The 20,453-nt window shown below is 41.7% G+C and overlaps 1 protein-coding gene across 6 annotated transcripts in view; it reads left to right on the top strand.

Annotated features, from left to right (window-relative positions):
* Positions 1-13,059: 13,059 nt before the first annotated feature.
* PALM2AKAP2 (PALM2 and AKAP2 fusion) overlaps positions 13,060-20,453 on the top strand; it is a 267,129-nt gene continuing 259,735 nt past the window's right edge. For 3 of the 6 annotated variants that reach the window (XM_079331629.1, XM_079331630.1, XM_079331628.1), the window contains exon 1: positions 13,186-13,586. In XM_079331629.1, coding sequence (XP_079187755.1) covers positions 13,542-13,586 — 45 coding nt within the window. In that variant the 5' untranslated portion in view covers positions 13,186-13,541. Of the gene's footprint in view, positions 13,587-20,453 lie in introns of all 6 variants that reach the window. The other 3 variants (XM_079331635.1, XM_079331631.1, XM_079331632.1) reach the window with 3 other exon arrangements.

The following is a 20,453-nucleotide window of genomic DNA, read 5'->3' as shown; positions in this document are numbered from 1 at the left end:
GATACGGGCGAAATATGAGCCTCTAGATGGTGTCGAAACTGAGGATTGCTTAGAACTTAGCAGAAAAGAGCTCCAGAGATACAACGAACAAAAATAGGTAAATAGAAAAAGGGGGGATTGTGAGGGAATGGTGACCTTTTTGTTCATTGTAAGATAGGTTATCTTGAAACCCGGACATGCAGGCTTAAGATAAGTAATCTTGAAGCCCGGGTATGCGGGCTGGTCTGTGGGTATGTGATTACTGATTACTTAGGCTAGCACAATAACCAAACGTCTCTGTAATTTTTTTTTTAGGAAAACAAGCAACCAAAGGAGCAAGCAGAACGAGCCAGAAAGATGAATCAGCAAGAAGGGAAGAACTTAAAAGGGGGACTTGCGACTCGATCAGGTGTGGCAGTTTTGTGGAGCGGAGTCTCCCTGCCACCCAGCGCTGCAATTTGCCTTTGCCGTCTGTACTCAATAAATTTTTCAAATTGGCTTTGAGTATGGCCCTTTGTGCTCATTTATAACATGTTCTGCTGGTGAAGCTGAGAGCCCTGAGTTAAAACTTGCTCTCAGTTCATTCCCACTCTGCAACTGCAACAGTAGCAGCAATCTCTATCAGAGCAGCAGAAACATTTTGCTTTTTCTATTCTCGGTGCATCTGTGTCTTATTTTAGCAGCCCTGAAACATCAGCAGATAAGGCTAAAGTACTGAAATGGGGAATGCTAACCACTGAAAGCCAAACATGCTTTACTTCGTCTTAAAATATCCTCTGGTTGAGTTATAGGCCATGGGAAACAGAGACTTGTGGAAATTCAGGAGTATTTTCAGCCTCTCCTGTAGTTCCCATCAGCATTCCCATTGTGCTTGGCCAGGCTGCACATTGTCAGGAACCTCATTGGCCTTTGCAAGTGTTTGGAGTTGCGGGGAAAAACAGCCCAATGTGGGGGCAATACAGGGACAAAAACAGACAGGAGCAGACCTTGGACTTCCTGCACCTCAGCCCCCTCCCAGAAGGCTATCCCCTCTCCTGCAGGCAAAACCCACTCCTTAAGCTCTCTCCACACCCAAGAAAGCCTTCCATATTTCAAAAACCTATGAGTGGTAGGAACTTCTACTACATAGATTTGGTAGCTGAGTAAATCCAGGGGAAATAATTCAAAAGAGGACCCACAGAGATAGTGTTATATGACTTCAGTGGGGCTACATTTTAAAGTGATGTGTTCGAAGGCTCTGAAATAAACTGTAACCTGCTTTGAGGGCAAAAATACTGAGACATCAGTAGTTAGTATTTGTCATCATACTGTACTTTATCCAGAGACAAAATATCTCGACTTAAATAAACATTAAAACTGCAATAATCACAATATCCATGGATGTTAAGTTGCCCAGAGTTAGGGCAGAAATAGATTTCATTTTCAGAAACAGACAAAAGAACTGCCTATGTTGTATGTTGAGCTCCATATGCAGACAGGGACATTCTTATAAAAATTTAAGCTGCTAATCTCCAAAAGAAACTAACTTGTAATAGTTTAAGCTGACTTAAAACAAATAAACAAACAAAAAACCCCACAAACAAAAAAAAAATTTAAATAAAATATTAAAAAAAAAACCTTTTAAGCATTTTTGGGCCAACTTTTACTTACAGTCCTGTGTAATGTGGGCACTGCGGAAAGGTTTTTCCAATTTCTTAGTTGCAGCAATGCTGCATTTGACTCTCCGGCATCATAGCACCTGAAATTGCAGTTCACTCAAGGCATACACGACAAAACTAATACTTACTGTGGGACTTTTAACACAAAAAATAACTGACTAAAATATTAGTGTTTCTCATTTTAATTGGAAAATGCAAACAAGATACCCAATCTAAAAGTAACCTCTCTTTCTCCTGAATTTTTTCCATTATTAACTAATTTTTCTCAGTGCACTCTTTGTTTCTCTTCAAAGTATCAAGAAAGTTCCTTTTGGTTTGCATTTTTTTCCTCGCTGCCTCCTTCCAAAAGACTGTAAGCTACCCTTTGTATCTGCAGCAGTGGGTTTTCTGTGCTCTTTGGAAAAACTGCTCAGATCAATTGCAGGAATGATTCTCACTACAAAATTTCACAGCTGGTATACTTTCCTTGTGAAGATGAGACAGGCAGTCTAGAATACTAAATCAAAACTCTGATATCTGCATAACAAGTGTAGTGAAAACAAGAAAAAATGGCTATTAAAAAGAAGCATTTTTTGGAGCTGATTTGTGGAACTCCTTGCCACAGTACTGCTAAGAGTCAGAACTAACTATCAATCAGTCAGCAGAGGACTAGAGTCTTAGGCTGATAATAAATACAGTGCAGTTTAAAACCAGTTTTGAAAGGGAAATCAAATCCAGAGCTGCTTATCAAGATGTGACTGTGAACTCCCAGAAAAAGATTTATTATTTTGAAGATACTAATAAGAACGACTTTATAATCTTTAATATTTTTATGTATTCTGAAATTTAATTAATCATCCTTTAACTAATCATCCTTCCTCAGCAGCACACAGCAAGCAGTCCCAGTACTGCAGAGTTTACATTAGAAGAACAAGAAGATGAGAAGACAAGAAGACAGGCAAAGAAACACTTTTATAGAAGGATGATTTGAAAGTTGCCAGGGCTTGACCAGTAATGACATCTACAATATGTCTGCTTGTTGATCTACTCCACTAAATAAATTCATTTAACTTGTTTAGGTTAGAGTTTGTTTGCAAGAAGTCTTACTCACAGACTTATTGGGGGAGAGGGGGGAAAGGAGGGGGTTTAGAAAAGAAATGATGAAATTCCTAGCCAGATTTGAAATGTGAAAGCTCAAAATATTACTTTACAGGTCCATTTTTCCATCTGGTCCTTGTTTTCTGGAAAGTGCCAGTGACCATCTGGGCACTAGAATTAAGAAACACCTCCATCTTTTTACAACTCTCATCTGGAAGTATTTTATCAGTCTTTAAAATATATTTGTTTAAAAATATACTTATCTTTTTTTAAAGTACATTTTTTCACTGCAGGAATAGTGTAAAATGTAGATAAAATTAATTGGTCTGGAAAGATATCATTCAGCCACCCTCTCTATACTTTTGTTGGGTGTCCAAATTGCAAATGCTATAATGTTATAAAGTTAGAAGACCAAATAAATTCGTCATCTAAAGAAATCAAGGAAAAATTTAGAAAAAGAGAGATGATTTTTCTTTTCTGTGAGCAAAGAGTAGACAATCATGTTGGGAAACATCATGAAGAAGAGATGTATTTGTTTTCATTAATTGTATCTGTTTGTCTCTTTACAACTTTATAAGGAAAGCAAAGTTTCTCCACTATCTTTAAGAAGGAGTCTCAGACTTTTGTGATGTGAAGGGCAGTCTGTGGCAGAAGCAAGCCTCAACTGAGGAATTTTTTCACCTCACTAGTTGATTCAAACCTCCTAGGAGAAATCTACAAAGTTCTAGTTCAGCAAAAGAATAATTCAAGAAAACTTCCATTGTTAAATTAACAACTAACATGCTGCTTTCTTCTCCATTTGTGCAGATGGCACTGCTACATGGTTACTATTATTTTAATGCATGATGGACAAATACATAGAGCACAGAGCTACAATGAGCTCTCTCACAGTATGTGCCCTTTGTAAACCTGTTCCAGCCTCTTAGGGAGAGTTTTTATTTTCATTCGTGACACACCTAGCAGCAACTAATCTAACTACATGAGAACATTTCAGACCTTTTGGGAGAGGTTTGAATTTATCACGAAGTTGAGGATACTTGCAGCCTTGCTCCACATGTTATTCCCTGGTACAGGAGGCATAAACCAGAAAAAGCTGGAGAAAGAAGAAGAGCCTGCTTGAGTACTAAATTAATACATAACTGGAACTTTTCAAAGTTAAAATATGCAACATCTTCCCAAATATCTTCATTTAAAAGGGTGGGTGACTGCCTAGTTTTGAAACAATAATGTCTTGTGTTCTCTTCCAGGTTTCAAAATTGGAGTATATGCAGAAGCTTAAAATGTAGGCATATTGACATGAAATTTCAAAGCAGTCTAGAGGTTTAAGAATAATTTTTTCACTAAAATCAGTGGAACACAATGTGAATCATTAAGACTGCTTTGTAAACCAGCATTAAATTTCATGCTATGAACTTCTGACTACTAGGTTTAATGAATACTATCTTTTCTGAAGGTTGCTTACCAAATCAGGGCTTTGTACATTAGAGGTGCAAAATATAAAGATGATTTACTAATTAGATGCACACCAGAGATACTAGATAAATGGTAATATCATCTTGAGTGAGGCTTGTATGTGGTGTGCAACACAACATAGAGCACTTCTCCAGTTTGTACCTTACAGCATTAAAGCATAAAATAATGCCATTAGAGTGACACAAATAGGAAGTCAGTGGAACTTGCATATTCCTCAGAATTATGATTAAGATTTTTTCAGCATCTGCTGTCTGTAGTACAAGTCTTGGAAAAGCACTAGAGGGAATAATACCTTCTTGCCATGACCCTGAGCAAGGAACCAGAGGGGATACATTTCCCGGGAAAGGGACATGACAGTGTGCTTGTGTGCCTGTGATTGTAGCACTGTAGAAAAGGAACAGCCTTAATGATCCTTGGAAGAAACCATTTTCACATATGCAGTGCAGGACCTTCAACTAATAAATACATACCTGTGTTCAAGGCAAAGTTTTGGCACTTGGCTGCCTCGGGCTATGAAAAGTTAAATGAATTCCCTCGACAGCAAAAGAAGTCAGATGTACTAATTTGAAGGTGGTGTAGAGTGATCCAAAATTCACATTGAACTTTCAGCACATTTCCAGAAATTAGCCAGTTATTTTTGTCTCTCTGTGACTGCCATTCTCTGAAGCTGAGGTCGAAAGACCAGGAGATTATTTCTGTGTGAAAGATTTCCAGTTTTTGCGGGGTCAGAGGACTAGAAATGGCATACTGTCTAAAAATACATAATTTCATTTGGTTTTCTTTGGTTGATTTGGTTTTAGGTTTTTTTTCTAGGGCTGGCACCACTGACTAGCAGGCTCAAAGGCTAGATGGTAGGTCTCAGGAGGATTTCAGGAAGATGGACTGTGATAAATAGACTTGACTCCGATCTGAATCACTCTTTCAAAGTACTGTTAAGGCCCCTCATTTTAATTGATGTATTTAACTCCTCTCTATCACAGATATAAAATCAAAATTCTATGTTCATATGTTCCTATAAGGAGCTGAAATTGAGGTGGGCTGGTTTAAATGCCCATTGTTAAATGACAGCCTTGATGCAGACAAGCTGTAGAGAACCTCTGGGCAGCCCCTCCAGTGAGGAGGAAGGTAATAATGTCATAATTTTCCAAGCTTTTTAACCTTAGCTAAAAGTTTGTCATTAACAAAAGCTGCCCTTGTAGACTGGAATGATTCCTCAATTTTTTTTTTTTTTTTTTGCATTAGAGATCCAGTTCCAATACCACACCCTTCTTTTGGGAGCTTAAGGATAGGAGACAAAGGATCTAAAGGATCTGGTAACAAAAGGATGTTTAAAAAGTAGGTATTAAGTCATCCTCTGGTTACATGTGGGGGGGGAAAAGCCCCAAAGACTACAGTGTGATCACAGCAGTAGTAAAAGACAGATATACAGATCCTGGCCCCAGTTACATTCTGCAACACTCATTTATATTCACCTTTCTACAACTTTTGTCTTTTGGGCTGTAGAAAATTTATTTATTTTCTTTGCAATCTCACTTCTGAAGCAAAATCCAGTGTACTAATCCAAAACTCAGCAGTAAACATTCTAGCATTTTTTAAGGGAATATCATTTCAGCAATGTACTATATGTGGAGAATGATCAGAAGGCACAAGAACAGAAATAAAAACCACTAAAAACTTTTTTCCTGATGCAGTCTGAGTTGTTTGAAAAGAGAGAGAAATGCCAGAACCCACAAGGAACCAAGATTTAGTTTTAAAATCTGAAGTGAAAAAATGTACACTTTTTCTTGGCATAACGAATAACCAAGCCAGTTTTAAGGGACTGGAGTGGCAAGAGCCTCCTCTGTATCAGCATTACAGTTGTCAGGAACAATGAAACTCAAGCCACAAAATGTTTCAAATAGGTGGATAACACAAGTCCTAGGTACACACAATTCTCAGCTCATTAACAGCTACAGAGAGATGCACAACTAAGGGATGGTGACCTATTTCAGTGGCATAATTTTGCTGATAGAATTGAAATTCAACAAAAATTTCCTTTTTAGTGAAGGGACTTGTCCTATTCAGAGATATGTCTCTGCCTTGCACAGTAATGCTGGCAGTATTACTTGTTCTCATAATTTCTCTCTCCCTCAAGTGGATTTGAATGTAAAGGGAAGCATTGAGAATAGAAAGTGCAAGGACAACTTAGGATTTTCTTTTTGAGTAATTTCAGAGACTAAAGGAATTTGGGAAAAGTTGTCTTACATTTCTCCTCAGCAGGTCATTCAATCTCACTCTGCTCCCCAGGAGCTGGGCCAGTGACAGAATCACAGAAGCAACTAGTTTGGAAAATATGTTTGAGATCATCACGTCCAGCCTATTACCTCAGTTTACCTGATACCACCCTGTCACCCAGACCATGTCAGTGTGTGCCATGTCCAGCTTTTTCTTTAACACCTTCAGGTAAGTGGCTCTTTCTCCCCCCTAGACAGTCCATTCCAGTGCTCAGCCACGCTTTCTGTGAAGAACTTATTGCTAGTGTCCACCCTAAACCTCCTCCAGCACAGCTTAAGATGCTGTGTCCTCTCATCCTGTCACTGATTACCTGGGAGAAGAAGCTGAACCCTCCTTTCAGGAAGTTGTAGAGTGATAAGGTCACCCCTGAGTCTCCTTTTCTCCAGGCTAAACACCCCCAGCTCCCTCAGCCCTTCCTCACAGGGTTTGTGTTCCAAGCCCCTCACCAGCCTTGTTCTCTCCTCTGGACACACTCAAGGGTCTCAACATCCTTCCTAAACTGAGGGGCCAGAACTGGGCACAGCACTCAAGATATGGCCTCACCAGTGTGCTGAGTAGAGGGGAAGAATAACCTCCCTGCTCCTGCTGGCCACACCATTCCTGATACAGGCCAGAGGCCATTTGCCTTCTTGGTCACCTGGGCACACTGCTGGCTCATGTTCAGTCAGCTGTCTGTCAGTACCCCCAGGTCCCTTTGTGCCTGGGCACTGTCCAGCCACACCATCCCCAGCCTGCAACACTTCAGGGGGTTACTGTGGCCAAAATGCAGGACTCAGCACTTGGACTTGTTAAACTTCATCTTCTTGGACTCTGCCCATCCATCCAACTGTTCCAGGTCTCTCTGCAGAGCCCTCCTACCTTCCAACAGATGGACACATGCACCCAGCATAGTGTCATCTGCAAATTTACTAATGAAGGACTCAATACCCTCATCCATGTCATCAATGAAGATATTGAACAGGACTGGCCTCAACACAGACCCCTGAGGGACACCACTGATGTCTGAGCCCCATCTGGATGCAGCAGCTTTCACCACTCTCTGGGCCTGGCCATTCAGCCCATTCCTAACCAGCACAGAGTGCTTCTGTCCAAGCCTGTCCATAGGCTGCAGCTTTTCCAGGAGTGTGTTGTGGGAGACAGTGCCAAAGACCTTGCTGAAGTCCAGGTACCAACATCCACAGCCTTTTCTGCATCCACTTGGTCATGAAAGGAGATCAGGTTAGTCAGGCAGGATCTGCTCCTCCCATTCCCATGCTGGCTGGGTCTGATCCCCAGGCTATCCTCTAGGTGCCATTTGATCAAACTCAAGATGATCTTCTCCATAACCTTGCCTTGCTGAGGTCAGGCTGACAGTAGTTTCCCAGGTGCTACAACTGGTTAAGCAAGCTACAGTGCTAGCAGCCAGCAGTGAAATCCCAAGAGGAGACAGACCGCTTCCTCCACCTGGGAATCTTCAAATAACCCAGCTACCTGGCAACAAAATGAGGGAGAAAAGATAAGTTCATACATAATTTCTTCTTCTGCCCTACTTCAAGGGAAGTCACAGCAAACAGCATCTTCAGAGCTGCTCATCTGAAAGCTTTGGCAGGGAATGCTCTGTGGCTCACTTCTTAAATTACTGCCAATGACATTAGTAGCTGCCAAGTTACTGCAAGGTGTTGAATAAACCTCAGGCTAACAGGAGACTATTTTAGCATGGTAGTGGGGATGGCAGAACAGCAGGTCTCAGGAAAACAATTGCTTCTAATCCCTCATTCTAGCTGAAACAAGCCACTGTTTAGGGACAACAAACATCATTTGGCTAGATTTCTGGTCTGTGGAATCTCTTGAGAGCCCCTACCACTCCGAATATCTGGTGGTCTGTTGAGAGGAGGTGCCATGAAGCTGTCATGACTACATGGGGACCCTCTAGTCAGAGGACTTCTCAGCACAACCTTCCCGCAGCTCCAGAAAAAAAATTGAAAAACTTCAAAGATTGTATTTATTAATAATTCATGGCTTTCCTATACATAAGCCTGCTGTTTTGGGGAGGTTTAAAACAAAGCCTTTTACTCTAGGTTGTTATTTCTTAGACAATGCTATGTCCTGCTGCATGCATTTCAACTCCATATCTTGATAGCAAGTACCAAACAGAAAAAAAAGGGAAAGGGGAAGAAGAAGTAAGTTCAGTTACTGCAAGTTTGATAAAAAAATATTCTTTTCTATAAAGAAAGAGTGATCTTGTGATCATTCTTAGAAAACTGGACTCAGAGGTATAGGTTGAACTCTGCCACTGCTCTTTTGCTCAACTTCAGACATATAACTTATAGTTTCACCATCTCCATTTTCCAGGTGCAAAGTGCTGTGAGGGATGGATGGAAGATTTCCAAGTCTTTGCTTGTCTTCGTGCACAGACTGTTTTTCTCACCAGTTCACACTCCCTGGGGGCTGTGGTCATGAAAATCCATGCACAGAGGAATAGGAATGAGGAAAGTGTACTGGTGGTAGCATCTGCTACTCCATGGAAGGGTGAGGACACGTATTTGGATGTTCAACTTCTCCCTTTCACCACTGCAAGTTACAAGTGACAACATATTGGGCACCTCTCACCATCAACCACACTGAGTGAGTGTGAAAGGCTTAGACAACAGTCCCCATCATACAGTCACTGGTTACTGAGCTAATGTGTCCAGGTAGGATGAGGACAACTGTCCTGGAGTGATGTCTCGCTAGGATGAGGTCTCTGCAGCTCAGAACTGTGAGTTCCAAGAGGCACAAGCACAACCCCTGCTGTTGTAGGTGCTCCATACCTCCAGCCAGCTGTCTGGGTACAGGTGAGAGAAGGATAGGAAGGGGCTTTTGTGTGGCAAGGCAGAGAGCTGCAATTATAACTACAGATGGAATAGCTCTCCTGGAAGTTTTGGATGGTGACACTGCCAGAAATTTTGAAGGGTATGTAGGGTGTGGCACAGTGTTTGAAGAAGTCCAAAAAAGCAAGCATGAGTGATGAGCTCAGGTATCCAAATGTTTAGGTAACCTATTCATTCCTGAACTATTTTAATATAGCCAGACTCTGGTAAGACAAGTAAAAAAAGATTAATCAAACATTAGAATTTTGACTTAGAAGAAAATAATATGGTTCAAACATGCTGTAGGCATGGAGGCTTGACAATATTGAGGATACCAGAGTAGTGTTAGTGCAGCACAATGCAACATGTTGGCATGTGGTAGATTTAAGAGCCAGAAGTATCTTTTCTTAAACAATCTGAAATGCAAATATGAAGCCCATTTTCCCTCCTTGCTCTGTGTTTTCCTAACAGCCACTGCCAGGATCCAACCAGTAACTTGTCACCTCAAAAATATATCATTTGCAATGGCTGAGGTGCTAATCCTGCCCATTATGTGTATGCATGTCCCTTCCTCATGCAGTCTTCAGGACAAACTCTGGTTTCTCAGACTAAATCAGTCTACCAACAGTCAGGAGGATGGGAAGCCAGAGGCTTCCTAAGGACAAGATTCCTGGCATCATGCAGAAGAGTTCTTATAGTATGCAGAGCAACGGCAAAAAAACAACCTGGTTGGCTTGACCAAAACCAAACACAGGTGATTTAAACTAGAACCTTCCCTAATCCTGTTCAGCTGCATGGCAAGGACAGTAACCTGATTTTCACCACATAACCAAGCTGTCTCATTTAAAGTTCAGGCTACTCATAGCTCAGAATGCTTTCAGGATCTTCTCCAGCACTGCACAGTGTCTGCAGATTGTTTCCTACACTCTTTTCCAGAGAAATGGAAATAAAAATCTGTTTTGCATGGAAATGGAATGCAATTCACATGTTATTAGGATTTAACAGTTCTTGCTCTTTTAAAAATTGCTGTGGAAAGAACAGCTTCTAAACTGACACTTGAAGAAATAAAAGGAATTTTTTTTTCTTTCCATTCTTAGCTACTGAACAAAGTATACTAAGTCTGCTCTTATCTACTCTTCCAGAATCTCCTTGCTCCTCTCTACACGCTCCATTCTCTCTTGTTTTACTAGTCTCTTCAAAATTTGGAAATATCACCCTGGTCTCCTCCCCTAAAAGTAAGGGGAAAAAATCTTTAGAATTTAACAAAATTTCTTTATTTTTAAATTCAAATCCCTTACCAACCTAGCAAAACATTCTGGAAATAAGATCTTAACAAACATCGATGAAAAATATGTTTGAAATATGTTTGTTTTGTTCCATTTAAAATACTTTCGCTGTCTTACAGAGGCTGCCTCCTGCAGACTCCCTCATGGTGTAGTAAGTCACCTCACAGAGGTAATTTCACCTGGGTGTGCTCTGTGAAATGCCTTGGTGGAGGATTTCGACCTTATTGCATCACAGGCTTCAAGCTATATGAGAGACAGCTATATGCAGAGAAATGTAGAACTAGATGTAGAGAAACTAGTGGCTATTACTATTGCATGACTTCCAGCCTTTCCTCACTGTAAGACAAGAGCAAGAAACTGCTCTGATGCAGTTGCAGATGCAACCTCTATCATTCCTCTGCAGTCACAAAGAGTCAACAGAGCTGATCCATGTGTCTGTGGCAAACTGAGCTGGAGGGGTGCACAGTCTTGCAGCATGTTTCATTGGAACCAGGAATGCTGCAGCACAGACTAGGGAAGCACCCTGCTTATCTCGACTGGCAACAAGCATTGCAGTTAAATAGGAGAGAGGATATACAGGGTGGGTGATGGGCAGGGGGATACAGAGTCCAGCTCTGCACCATAATTGAAATATTCACATCCATTTTTATATACAACTGTCTGGAATGCACTTAAATATATGCTTAAATCTCTACCTGAGTGGATGCCGTGTAGAAGGAAAGGGGGGATGGCTTAAAGTGATGCATATTGCACACAACTTTGGCAAAGTGTAATGTGACTACAGGTTGGAGCATGAATAGGCTGCCCATTCCAGCTCCAGTAAGCACTGGGGCATAACTCTTGCCTTTGCTGTATATAGCCTGTAGTAGAATTCTTCCCCTGGGCGAGGCTTAACAGCAAAACATGAGAAGGGTATTGAAGGGATTTAATTGCATAGCTATCAAGCCTTAGTAGCAGTTGTCCATATATGTTCTCAGAGCACATGTGGGAGTAGAGATGTCTGGATCCTGTGTGATGGGATATTTCAAAGCCAGCTGTAGTAATACAAGTAGCAATGCCTGGACCTTTACATGGTAATGGAAAATAAAAAGGAGATATTTTGAAGAACAACAGCAAGAAAAGGAGACTAAACAGGCTAGAGGGCAGCTGCTATTCAATAAATTACTTAAAGCTGAAAGACCGGGAGATTATTCCAGTAGCTGCAATAGTTTTGCATTTTCCCTAGCTCTGATCCCCCCATCGCCCAGTTACTCATACTGCCCACTTGGGATATGGCAATAAAACTTTGTTTTTTGGCCACAGTGACTACTAGAATTATATAATGCTTTGTGAGTTTTCAGATGACAAAAGGACCTCTTTCACGGAGGTAAAGCCAAGTAAGAAGTCACTTTGACATGCTGTCATGAGACTAGGAGACTGTGCACCAGTAAGGAAAATAGGACCAGGAGGTGAAAACACCTGACAAAGCAGCTGCCTTGAAAAACAGCCTGCAGCAAGTAGCATGGCCTGGAACTGGGATGAAGGTGGAAGATGTCTGAGTGAGGAAACTAGGATGTGGAAAACTAAAATGCCAGACTAGGTGGCTTTGAAAGAGCAGGCACACAGGAAACAGGGTGACTTCCATATTGTTTTCCTTCAAGGTGGTGGAGTTTTCCCAATTTAGCAGCAAGAGATTATCACATCAAAATTATATGCTGCAAAATGCACTTCTGCATGGCAGGAGACATGCAGAAGTGCATTTTGCAGCATATAATGCTCGTGGCAGGACACTCCCACAATGCCATGGTCAGCCCCCACCCTCTACCTGGCCTGGTGGCCGCTCTGGCTCAGTGACACCCCTCCACTGGGTCAGCCCAGTGGGACAGGACACCCACAGCTTCACCCGTGGGACAGGACTGCGAGGGAGTGGGGCAGCTTCATTGATGTCTTGGAAAAAAGGAAGCAGACAGATGATCATACAAGTAAAAATAAAAGTGTGAGGAGTTTGCATGCAAAACCAAATCCAAGCTTGAAATCATGGGTACCCTTGTGATACTGGCTCAGGTGTGCCTCACTTCCTCACCTGCCTCCTTCTCCTCCGTTTATAACACTGGATTCTTCAGTGAGACTGTTTGTACACACAGCTTTATCACTTTCGATGTCTGATGTCAGTACATGCAGTGCATGCAGGATGTGCGGACACCTTTCTTCTCCCTCCCCATCCAGCTGCTCCTCGTCGCTTGTGTTCAGGGCTGCCCTGCAGCAGCAGCCTTTTGCAGGGTGCCGCGTTACCACGGCGCTCACCAGTGTCTGTGCAGCTGCCCCAGGGTTCGAGCTCTCTCTCCCCCTCAGCAGCCTGTCCTTCCCCTTATCCCACGCTGGTTCAGCTGGGGCTGGAGCCACCTGCCCGCCCGCCCGCCTGCCGCACCTCCCTCCCTGCGCCATGTGCCGCCGTCCTTCCCTGCGCGCTGCGCCGCGCTGGGCTGCTCGCTAAGGACACGCTGTGGCACAGCTGTCTGCCTCCTCTGCTGCAGTCAGGCAGGTTTGTATTGCTGTGCACGCTGCTGATGTCGAGCTCCTGTCGTGACCCAGCACCCCATAGGAGGAGCAAATGAGCTGAGACGTCAACGCAAAAAATTATAGCCATGCGAGCTATCCCACTGCTCAGCTGCTTGGAGAGTGCCTACATGGTTTGTGTGACAGCACCAGCACACAGAAGCAGCCCTGAAATGCAGTTAGCAATACAGCTGAGAGACAGGCAGCCAGGCAGGCACTGGTCCAGTGACTAAAATGATCGTACCGTGAGCCAGCCTGCAGTGCCTCTAAAAGTGGCTGACGGCTAGACAGGAGCTCGGCTTTCTTTGCAATTACTCCAGTTTCCCCCCGGTGACTGCAGTGTGCGCTCCGTTTTGGTTTTGTTTGCCTTTTCGTTTCTCCCTCCCACCCACCGGTTTCCCTCTCTCTCCTCCTGTGTCCTTCTCTCCAGGATGGCGGAAGCAGAGTTGCACAAGGAAAGGCTCCAAGCCATAGCAGTAAGTCAATTTCCTTTTACTTGCTCTTTTGTCCTTAGCCGTGGGTTATTGCAGGGAAGGGGGGATTCCAGCAGAGTGGCTGGGAAGCGCCCAGAGAGCCTGGCTTGTGCAAAGTTGTGTGTGGAATACCCTGTTCGGGTAATGAGTGGTTAAAGTCTGCTTTGCGGGATTTGGCTGAGAAAGAGGGCTCTGAGGAAGAGCGTTGAGCTGACACGTGCAGACAGAAAAATGTGAATGCACAGTGGCAGGCTTAAAAGATTGATGACAGAGAAGAAAAGAAGGAATAAATGGCGAGGAGATTGCAGGAGAAAATCAGTACTCTGCTGAATATGTATTTTTTCACAGTTGGAGGTTTTGCTTAGCTGATGAAGAAGTCAAGCAAAATGATCTGCTGCAGGATGGCTTTTAGTGATAGAATAATTTTGATACTGCTAATTTTAAGACAAGAAACTACATTTTAAAAATTGTGTAATTGTTCTATCTACTAGTTAAACTGTCATCTCGGCTCCATAGCCAAGCACATGATTTCAGAAAAAATTCCTGCTGAGCTGTCTTATGCCAGGGGTGAAATCTAGGCAGATTGAGCCCCATTTTAGTTATAACTTCTGTTTTCACATCTAGTAGAATATTTGGATTGAACCATGAGTTTAGTTGATGCAGACCTCAGAGGAACATGGGTAGTGACACCTGGGGAAAGAAGGGGCCTGGGTGTTTAGGATCCATAGACATCCCAGCATACAGAAACTGCCAGCTCATCTTCTAGCATGTCACAGGCACCGTGTCAAAAGGCCTGTGTTTCCGTGGGCACTGCCAGTCAGACAGGCCCATACAGCCTGCCCTTGTTCAAGTGACACCCAGCTCTTCTTCCCCACGGCTGAGATGTTGATGCAGCTGTGCCAGTCCCAGATGGATGGCATGGTCCGTGCTGGGGACCACACACCTGGAGGTCTGAAGAGAAACAGAAGACGGCAGAGCCCACATGGATTTAAGTTCCCTTCCCCAGTTCCCCTAGTGATCAAGAGATGTTGCATTTTTCTGTAGCTGGCACAGGTTACAGATTTCTTTTGTAATGTAACAGGAATGGCCGCTGCTGCTGCTGTTTCTGCTGCTGCTGTTGTTCCAAGATATTTTTCTGAAGTCCACTACTCTGCTGATAGGTTTATAGATATTTAAAACAACCAGATTTAAAAGAAAGGGATTGGGGATTTTCTCTTTAAAATATTAACTGTAAAAGAGTAAATGGTATCATTTGATATGGGGAGGAGGGAAGCTATAACCATTTAATTTTCAGGCAGTGGAAAGCAGATGCGCATTTTTAAGCTGGTTCTCAGTTTTCTATCAACGTAGGCATTGCCATATCTCAAGTGGAAACACCAGGAATGTTCCCCCAGAGGCAAACCTCACCACTGCTGGGGATTTGGGACTGCTTTATGGCAGAACTGTACTGCAGAGCTGCTCTGTGCTGTGCTGCAGTGCATAGCTCTGAAACACTTCTGTCTCCACATTAAAAAAACAAAAAAAAACCCCAAAAACCAAACCAAAACAAACCAAAAAAAAGTTTAAATTTTTGTTGTTTCTTTTAACTGCTATGTAACAGAACACCAAACAACACTCATTTCCACATGATGTCCTGAAACCTTTCACCAAAGTAGATCAAGTGCTCTGGTTCTTAGTGCCCTGCATCTCACACCAATGAAGCCATTATGGATTTAATAATATCACCTTGTGTAGTGCAGCTTTTACAGTAGGTAAAATAGGCTGATATAATAGAAGGCCTTGAGAGTCTGGACCTTAACCTTTTATATATATTTCCTTTTTGATTTCTATTTCTGGTAATTCATAAAATGCAATAAGCAATGCACGAAGTTAATTAGATTGAAAACATTTTACTTCAGCATAAAAAGGATTCAGTCTTATTTTAAGTATTAGTGTGGGTCCATGAACCAACTTGTTTGCTTAGCACTCTGCAGAGCAACAGGTTTTCCATATAAGCTTGTAAGCTGACTTTTCTCCTGTGCTTGGACTGCTGCAAATGTTTGTCAGACTGCAGAGAAGTTCATTTCTAGAGTAAGCTTTGCTTCAGCAGAATGAATGATATGACACAAGTTAGGCATTTCTTCCTGCCACTGGGTGGCTAAAATAAAGTAAATTCTCAAATGCTGGATGGTCTTTCTCAGAAGAAATGGCATTTCAGTTCAGCTTGCAGTTTCATCTGTTTAAACATGCTGCAGTATGTCTCAGATGAGCAGAAGCTTACTCCAGCATTCTGCAATCACACTGGTTAAATGCTAGACTTACAGAAAGAAATCCACTCACTACTGGGTTCTCTACTCACTGTTCTCTGTCCTTTTGCTTCTATAATCACCTTGGTAAATGAGTTTGCTGGTAAATATGCAGAGTAAATTTTAAGTGTGCATCACTGAATGTGTAAAGAGAACAAATTCAAAAACAGAAATATAAGCTTTAACACCAGAAAGCTGACTAGTTTCAAAGCATTTAATTTTATACTTTGTTATACTTTGTTATCTTATCACAGTCTTAATACATGCCTCTCTGGCACAGAGGCAAGTGTCATAGCAAGAGAAAAAATGGAGTCTACTGTTAGGGCATTATGCTAAACCTCAGTGAACATGAGTTAGCCACTTGTTTTGTCCGCAGCAAATACATAGCCTCTCTGTGCATTCATGTTCTATCTGTAAACCGTGAATAACAGACTTTGCCCTTGACTTAGAGAGGTGTTAGGGATGCATGCAAGATTGAGTTGTACTTGGATGCCATGGTTTATCAGGGCAAGAAATATCTGAACAGATCTTTAAAACAGAATTTGGGATTCCACAACCAGAGAAGCTTCAAATGTGTGTTTTAATGTAATTGAAAAGCTTTCAGATCTTTCTGAAGTCCCTAAAATTCACACACTAACTATAGCAAGACTCAGAGCACTATGAAAATCTGGTTTGAGAAGTAGGAAGATGTGAGACAGCTACTAAAACTGGAACCCAGTTCCCTTTGCTTGGGAGGAAAACATAAACTCTGTGTCCTGGAGAGACTAGCAGTGATTGGTTTTCTGATCCTTACTTGAGCACAGGTCACATCACATCTTCCAGCTTGCATGTTGTATGTGCTACATATGTAGTAAATGCAGATATTGGTAAATTTTTCTGCCATGACACTGCTCTTAACATCTGCCTGAGCCTGAATCCATTGTCATCCATCAGCTGCCCTAGCAGCAATGGAGCTGAGTGGTGCCCACTTTTAATACTGTAGGAAGATGCCTTCAGCAGGCACACAAGAGGTTAAAAGAGGAGGTTTGAAGCCATCTTCTCTCTCAGCTTTTTCCTGTACAGAGCACTTCAATTTTTGCACCTGCTTGTTTACTGAAGGGGATTGGTAAAATTTTGGGTGAAAAAGGAAGCATTTTTATGGCTTTAAAACATATTCTGGCTGCAAGTTGCTTAGAAGTTGGGAATTTAAATAGTCTCAGACTCAGTAACCTGGGGAGAGGTGAGCTGACTTAAATTTATCTTATTTTGGATAAATAATGTGTGTGGCCCCAGAATTTGTTATAGGGATCCTCCTCTATGACTGTAGAGAACTCCAGAAGATAGTAATCTAAACGTAGAAAAGCATTTACAAAACCTAAGTACTTTTTGTCCCTTATCTAGCAGTCACAAAGCTGGGAAGTGGGGTGCTGAGTATCGATTTATGCATCTGGGATACAAAAGCACATATGATGCAGTGAACATGTGTTATCCATACATCAGGTGAATTAAAATCAATCATTAAGGGTCAGCACTGAGAAGAAATTGTCAATGAAAGCAACAATTGGCTCAGGAGTTAGAGAATGTTTCCAGGTTCAAGAGCTGTCCAACCTACATATTTAAGAGGGGAGCTACTATATTGATTCCTTGCAGATAAAAACAACAGCAATGGTCCTTTACTTACAACTGCCCAACTCAGAGAACCAGTAACTCAAACTTTCACTGACATTCAATTAGCCACACCACACGTACCTTCTGTCAAGCAAGATCATTCTTGCTTTTTCCGTGAGATGATGAATTTATTGAGCTGAATCTAACATTACGGAGATGTCATCACAGAGTTGACACTATGACAGGATGATTGTGTTTTAAAATAGCCCCCTCCTGTATCAGTGTGGTCTGCCTTACATGGATTAAGGAGTGGCTTTCTGACAGGTCTTAAAAATTTGCCATTTGAGGGAAACTGCTGTTCCTTGAGAGCAAAAGGGAGCAGAACTTACAGGAAGCAGCTTTTCAAGATTAGAAGGCATTCCCTAGATGTAATTTGATGTAAATACAAATTGCTGTTGTGCAGGTAACATAACAAGTGGTTGGAGGAGTTGGATATACAACATAAAGAGAGCAAGCTGGATTATTTGTAACTGGATCTTCCATTTAAAGAAGTACTTCACACCTGTGTACAGCTGGCTTTAAAAGAAGCCAGTATGGATTTGTGCATCTAGATTAAGGTAGCATGGGGCTAGCACCACAGAAGAGGGCTCTGCAGTCCGAGAAGCACTGTCTTTGACAAGGAACAAGAGCTAGTGTGGGAGGAAATTCAATTGGGAGCAAGGAGAGGTATCATTGTCCTGCAAAGAAGATTAGTTTCATACCAGTTAAACCTACACCAGGTGAGATTCTAGAGTCCTCCCAAACGAGAGCTATGCGTGTTCATGTTTACATACAGCACCGTACTGATTTTTCAATAAGTGTTTGAGAATACTAATGCAATTATAAAAGTAGTAAAATACTTTGGAAAGATAGTACCAGTATAGTTTCAGTATCACAGTTGCTGGTAAGCTACGAGTTCTGTATTTCTGGGTTGGACACTCAACAACTGCAGTGAGCATCATGTGTTGTCCACAGCTTTCAGAAAATTTACTGAGAAAAGAGATTATCCCTTTGCCTCTTCCCACCCTCCCCCCACAATAGCTGTTACTCCACAAATTGAAAACTCGTGACTAGTACATCATATCCAGGATAATTTTACTATCATCTTACTATAACACTGCTCCACAATTTTTGTGAGTACTTTCAGAGATCATTGTCATGAAAATTAGAATGTAAGAAATTAGCACTGAGAATCACCTAGAAAGATGTGGCAAATTGACTTATCAAAGTTTGCTATTGCTGTGATAGCTTAATACACTAGTTTCCAATGCCTTCACTCATGAAGTAATGCTTTTGTTCTTTAAGTCAAGCATTGGGACCAAATCCATCTTAATCTAGTTGTCTTCAGACCTAAAGATTGCAGAAAAATGAAAATGCAACAAGATATGTAAAAAACAAGCCAGCAGTCACTTTTCTGCTTGGAAAATAGGTGAGAGAAGAATCTGCAGAAGGAATGAGTATCTTGGAGAGAGAGGATAAGTAACTACTACTTATATGTTTTGGCACAAGGATTAGTAGGTATCTAAGGCAGGTAACAGTTACGGACAAAACAAACACAAAGAAGTGTTCTCCCTGTAGTGAGTTGTTAAGCTGTTGAGCCCCATTCCTCAGGATGTGGTGGATGCTGAAGAGTGCACTTGGGCTGGAGAACAAACCAGGCACACTCACAGAAGTAGAATCCATAAGGACATTCTCATTAGAAGCAATTTTTGAGTTGCAGACTTTTGAAGTCTGGCAGAGAAGTTTCTCATCTGGTTGCCACGCTCCTAGTTCTGCTTCAAGCACTGTGAGGCATGGGCTAGGTGTCCTGATGAAGTGCAGCCATCCTGTGTACTCAACTCAAATTCCTGGAATAGCCAAATCTGGAAGTTTTGACACTAAAGCAAGCCACCATTGCAATAGTTATTTGAATTCAAACACATTTGAATATTGCATAGTTTAATCCAATTTTCCCATGCCCATTTCTCCCTCATTATCTTACTTGCTCTTATCATATTTATTATAGTTTACTTATCTTATTTATGGCTCTGATTAATTACAACCAACCACTCCTCTATCATCTCATTCTTCAGTGGTCCCAACATCCAACTACCTGAAACAAAAAATCATTCTGTAGCTGTAGCTCTCCTTCTTTTACATTCTGTGCTAAAAGACTTGAGAGCTAGTGAGACCTTATCATAATTACAGAGCACTCTGGTGAGGAAAGCCTGGCAGAGTTGAGTATTCGTCCTGCTGCAAATATTTCCAGGGATGGATTCAGCAGGAGTAAACTAGGAGTTAGCACAAACTAAATCTAAATTAGATCTGTAGTGTGAGCATAAGCTGAATCTGCAAGACTCCTGTGAACCTCAGTGTAAATTAGCCAGAGGAGGGAAATTATTTTTGCATTGTAAAGGATGAAGAGAGGTTTCCCTGCACACAGATCTGCAGCTCTACCCTGGACTGAGCAATACCAGGAGTCAGCTTCATGGCAGACCTTACACAGAGAAATACACACAAGCAAGAGTTGTATCTTGGCTTTACTTCTGGAGCATATAAAGCACTGAGGCATCATGCACAGTGTACAAGATGTTACAGCCTTTGTTCATACTAAGCCAAAAGTCAAGAAAAAATGCCTAAAATATCTGAAAACTAAAATTACCTTCTCGTGTTTTATCTGTATTTTTGCTCTAGGAATGTTTAGATGATGACAAGAGAAGCAGAAATAGGAAGAAAAAATACTTCTGTCAAAGTATTTGTGAAAACTAGGTAAAAAATTAGAGAAACAGAAATCAATTTGCTCTCGAGAAATTTCTAGACAGTTTCCAGACTAATTCAAACTCAACTGTTTAAATTTAGAATTGTTTTCACAGCACATTCCTAGCCCTTAACACATCACCAACATTTCTTGAGAGCAGGCAAGAAGGCTAAGATACTGTGTTTTACTTTGTGCCTTTCAAATTACATTTTGAAAAAGAAG

This window comes from Erithacus rubecula (genome assembly GCF_903797595.1).
Source record: "Erithacus rubecula genome assembly, contig: SUPER_Z_unloc_6, whole genome shotgun sequence".
Taxonomy (NCBI): Eukaryota; Metazoa; Chordata; class Aves; order Passeriformes; family Muscicapidae; genus Erithacus; species Erithacus rubecula.
The sequence above is the reverse complement of the archived record's forward strand: the minus strand, read 5'-3'. Positions and strand labels throughout refer to the sequence as shown.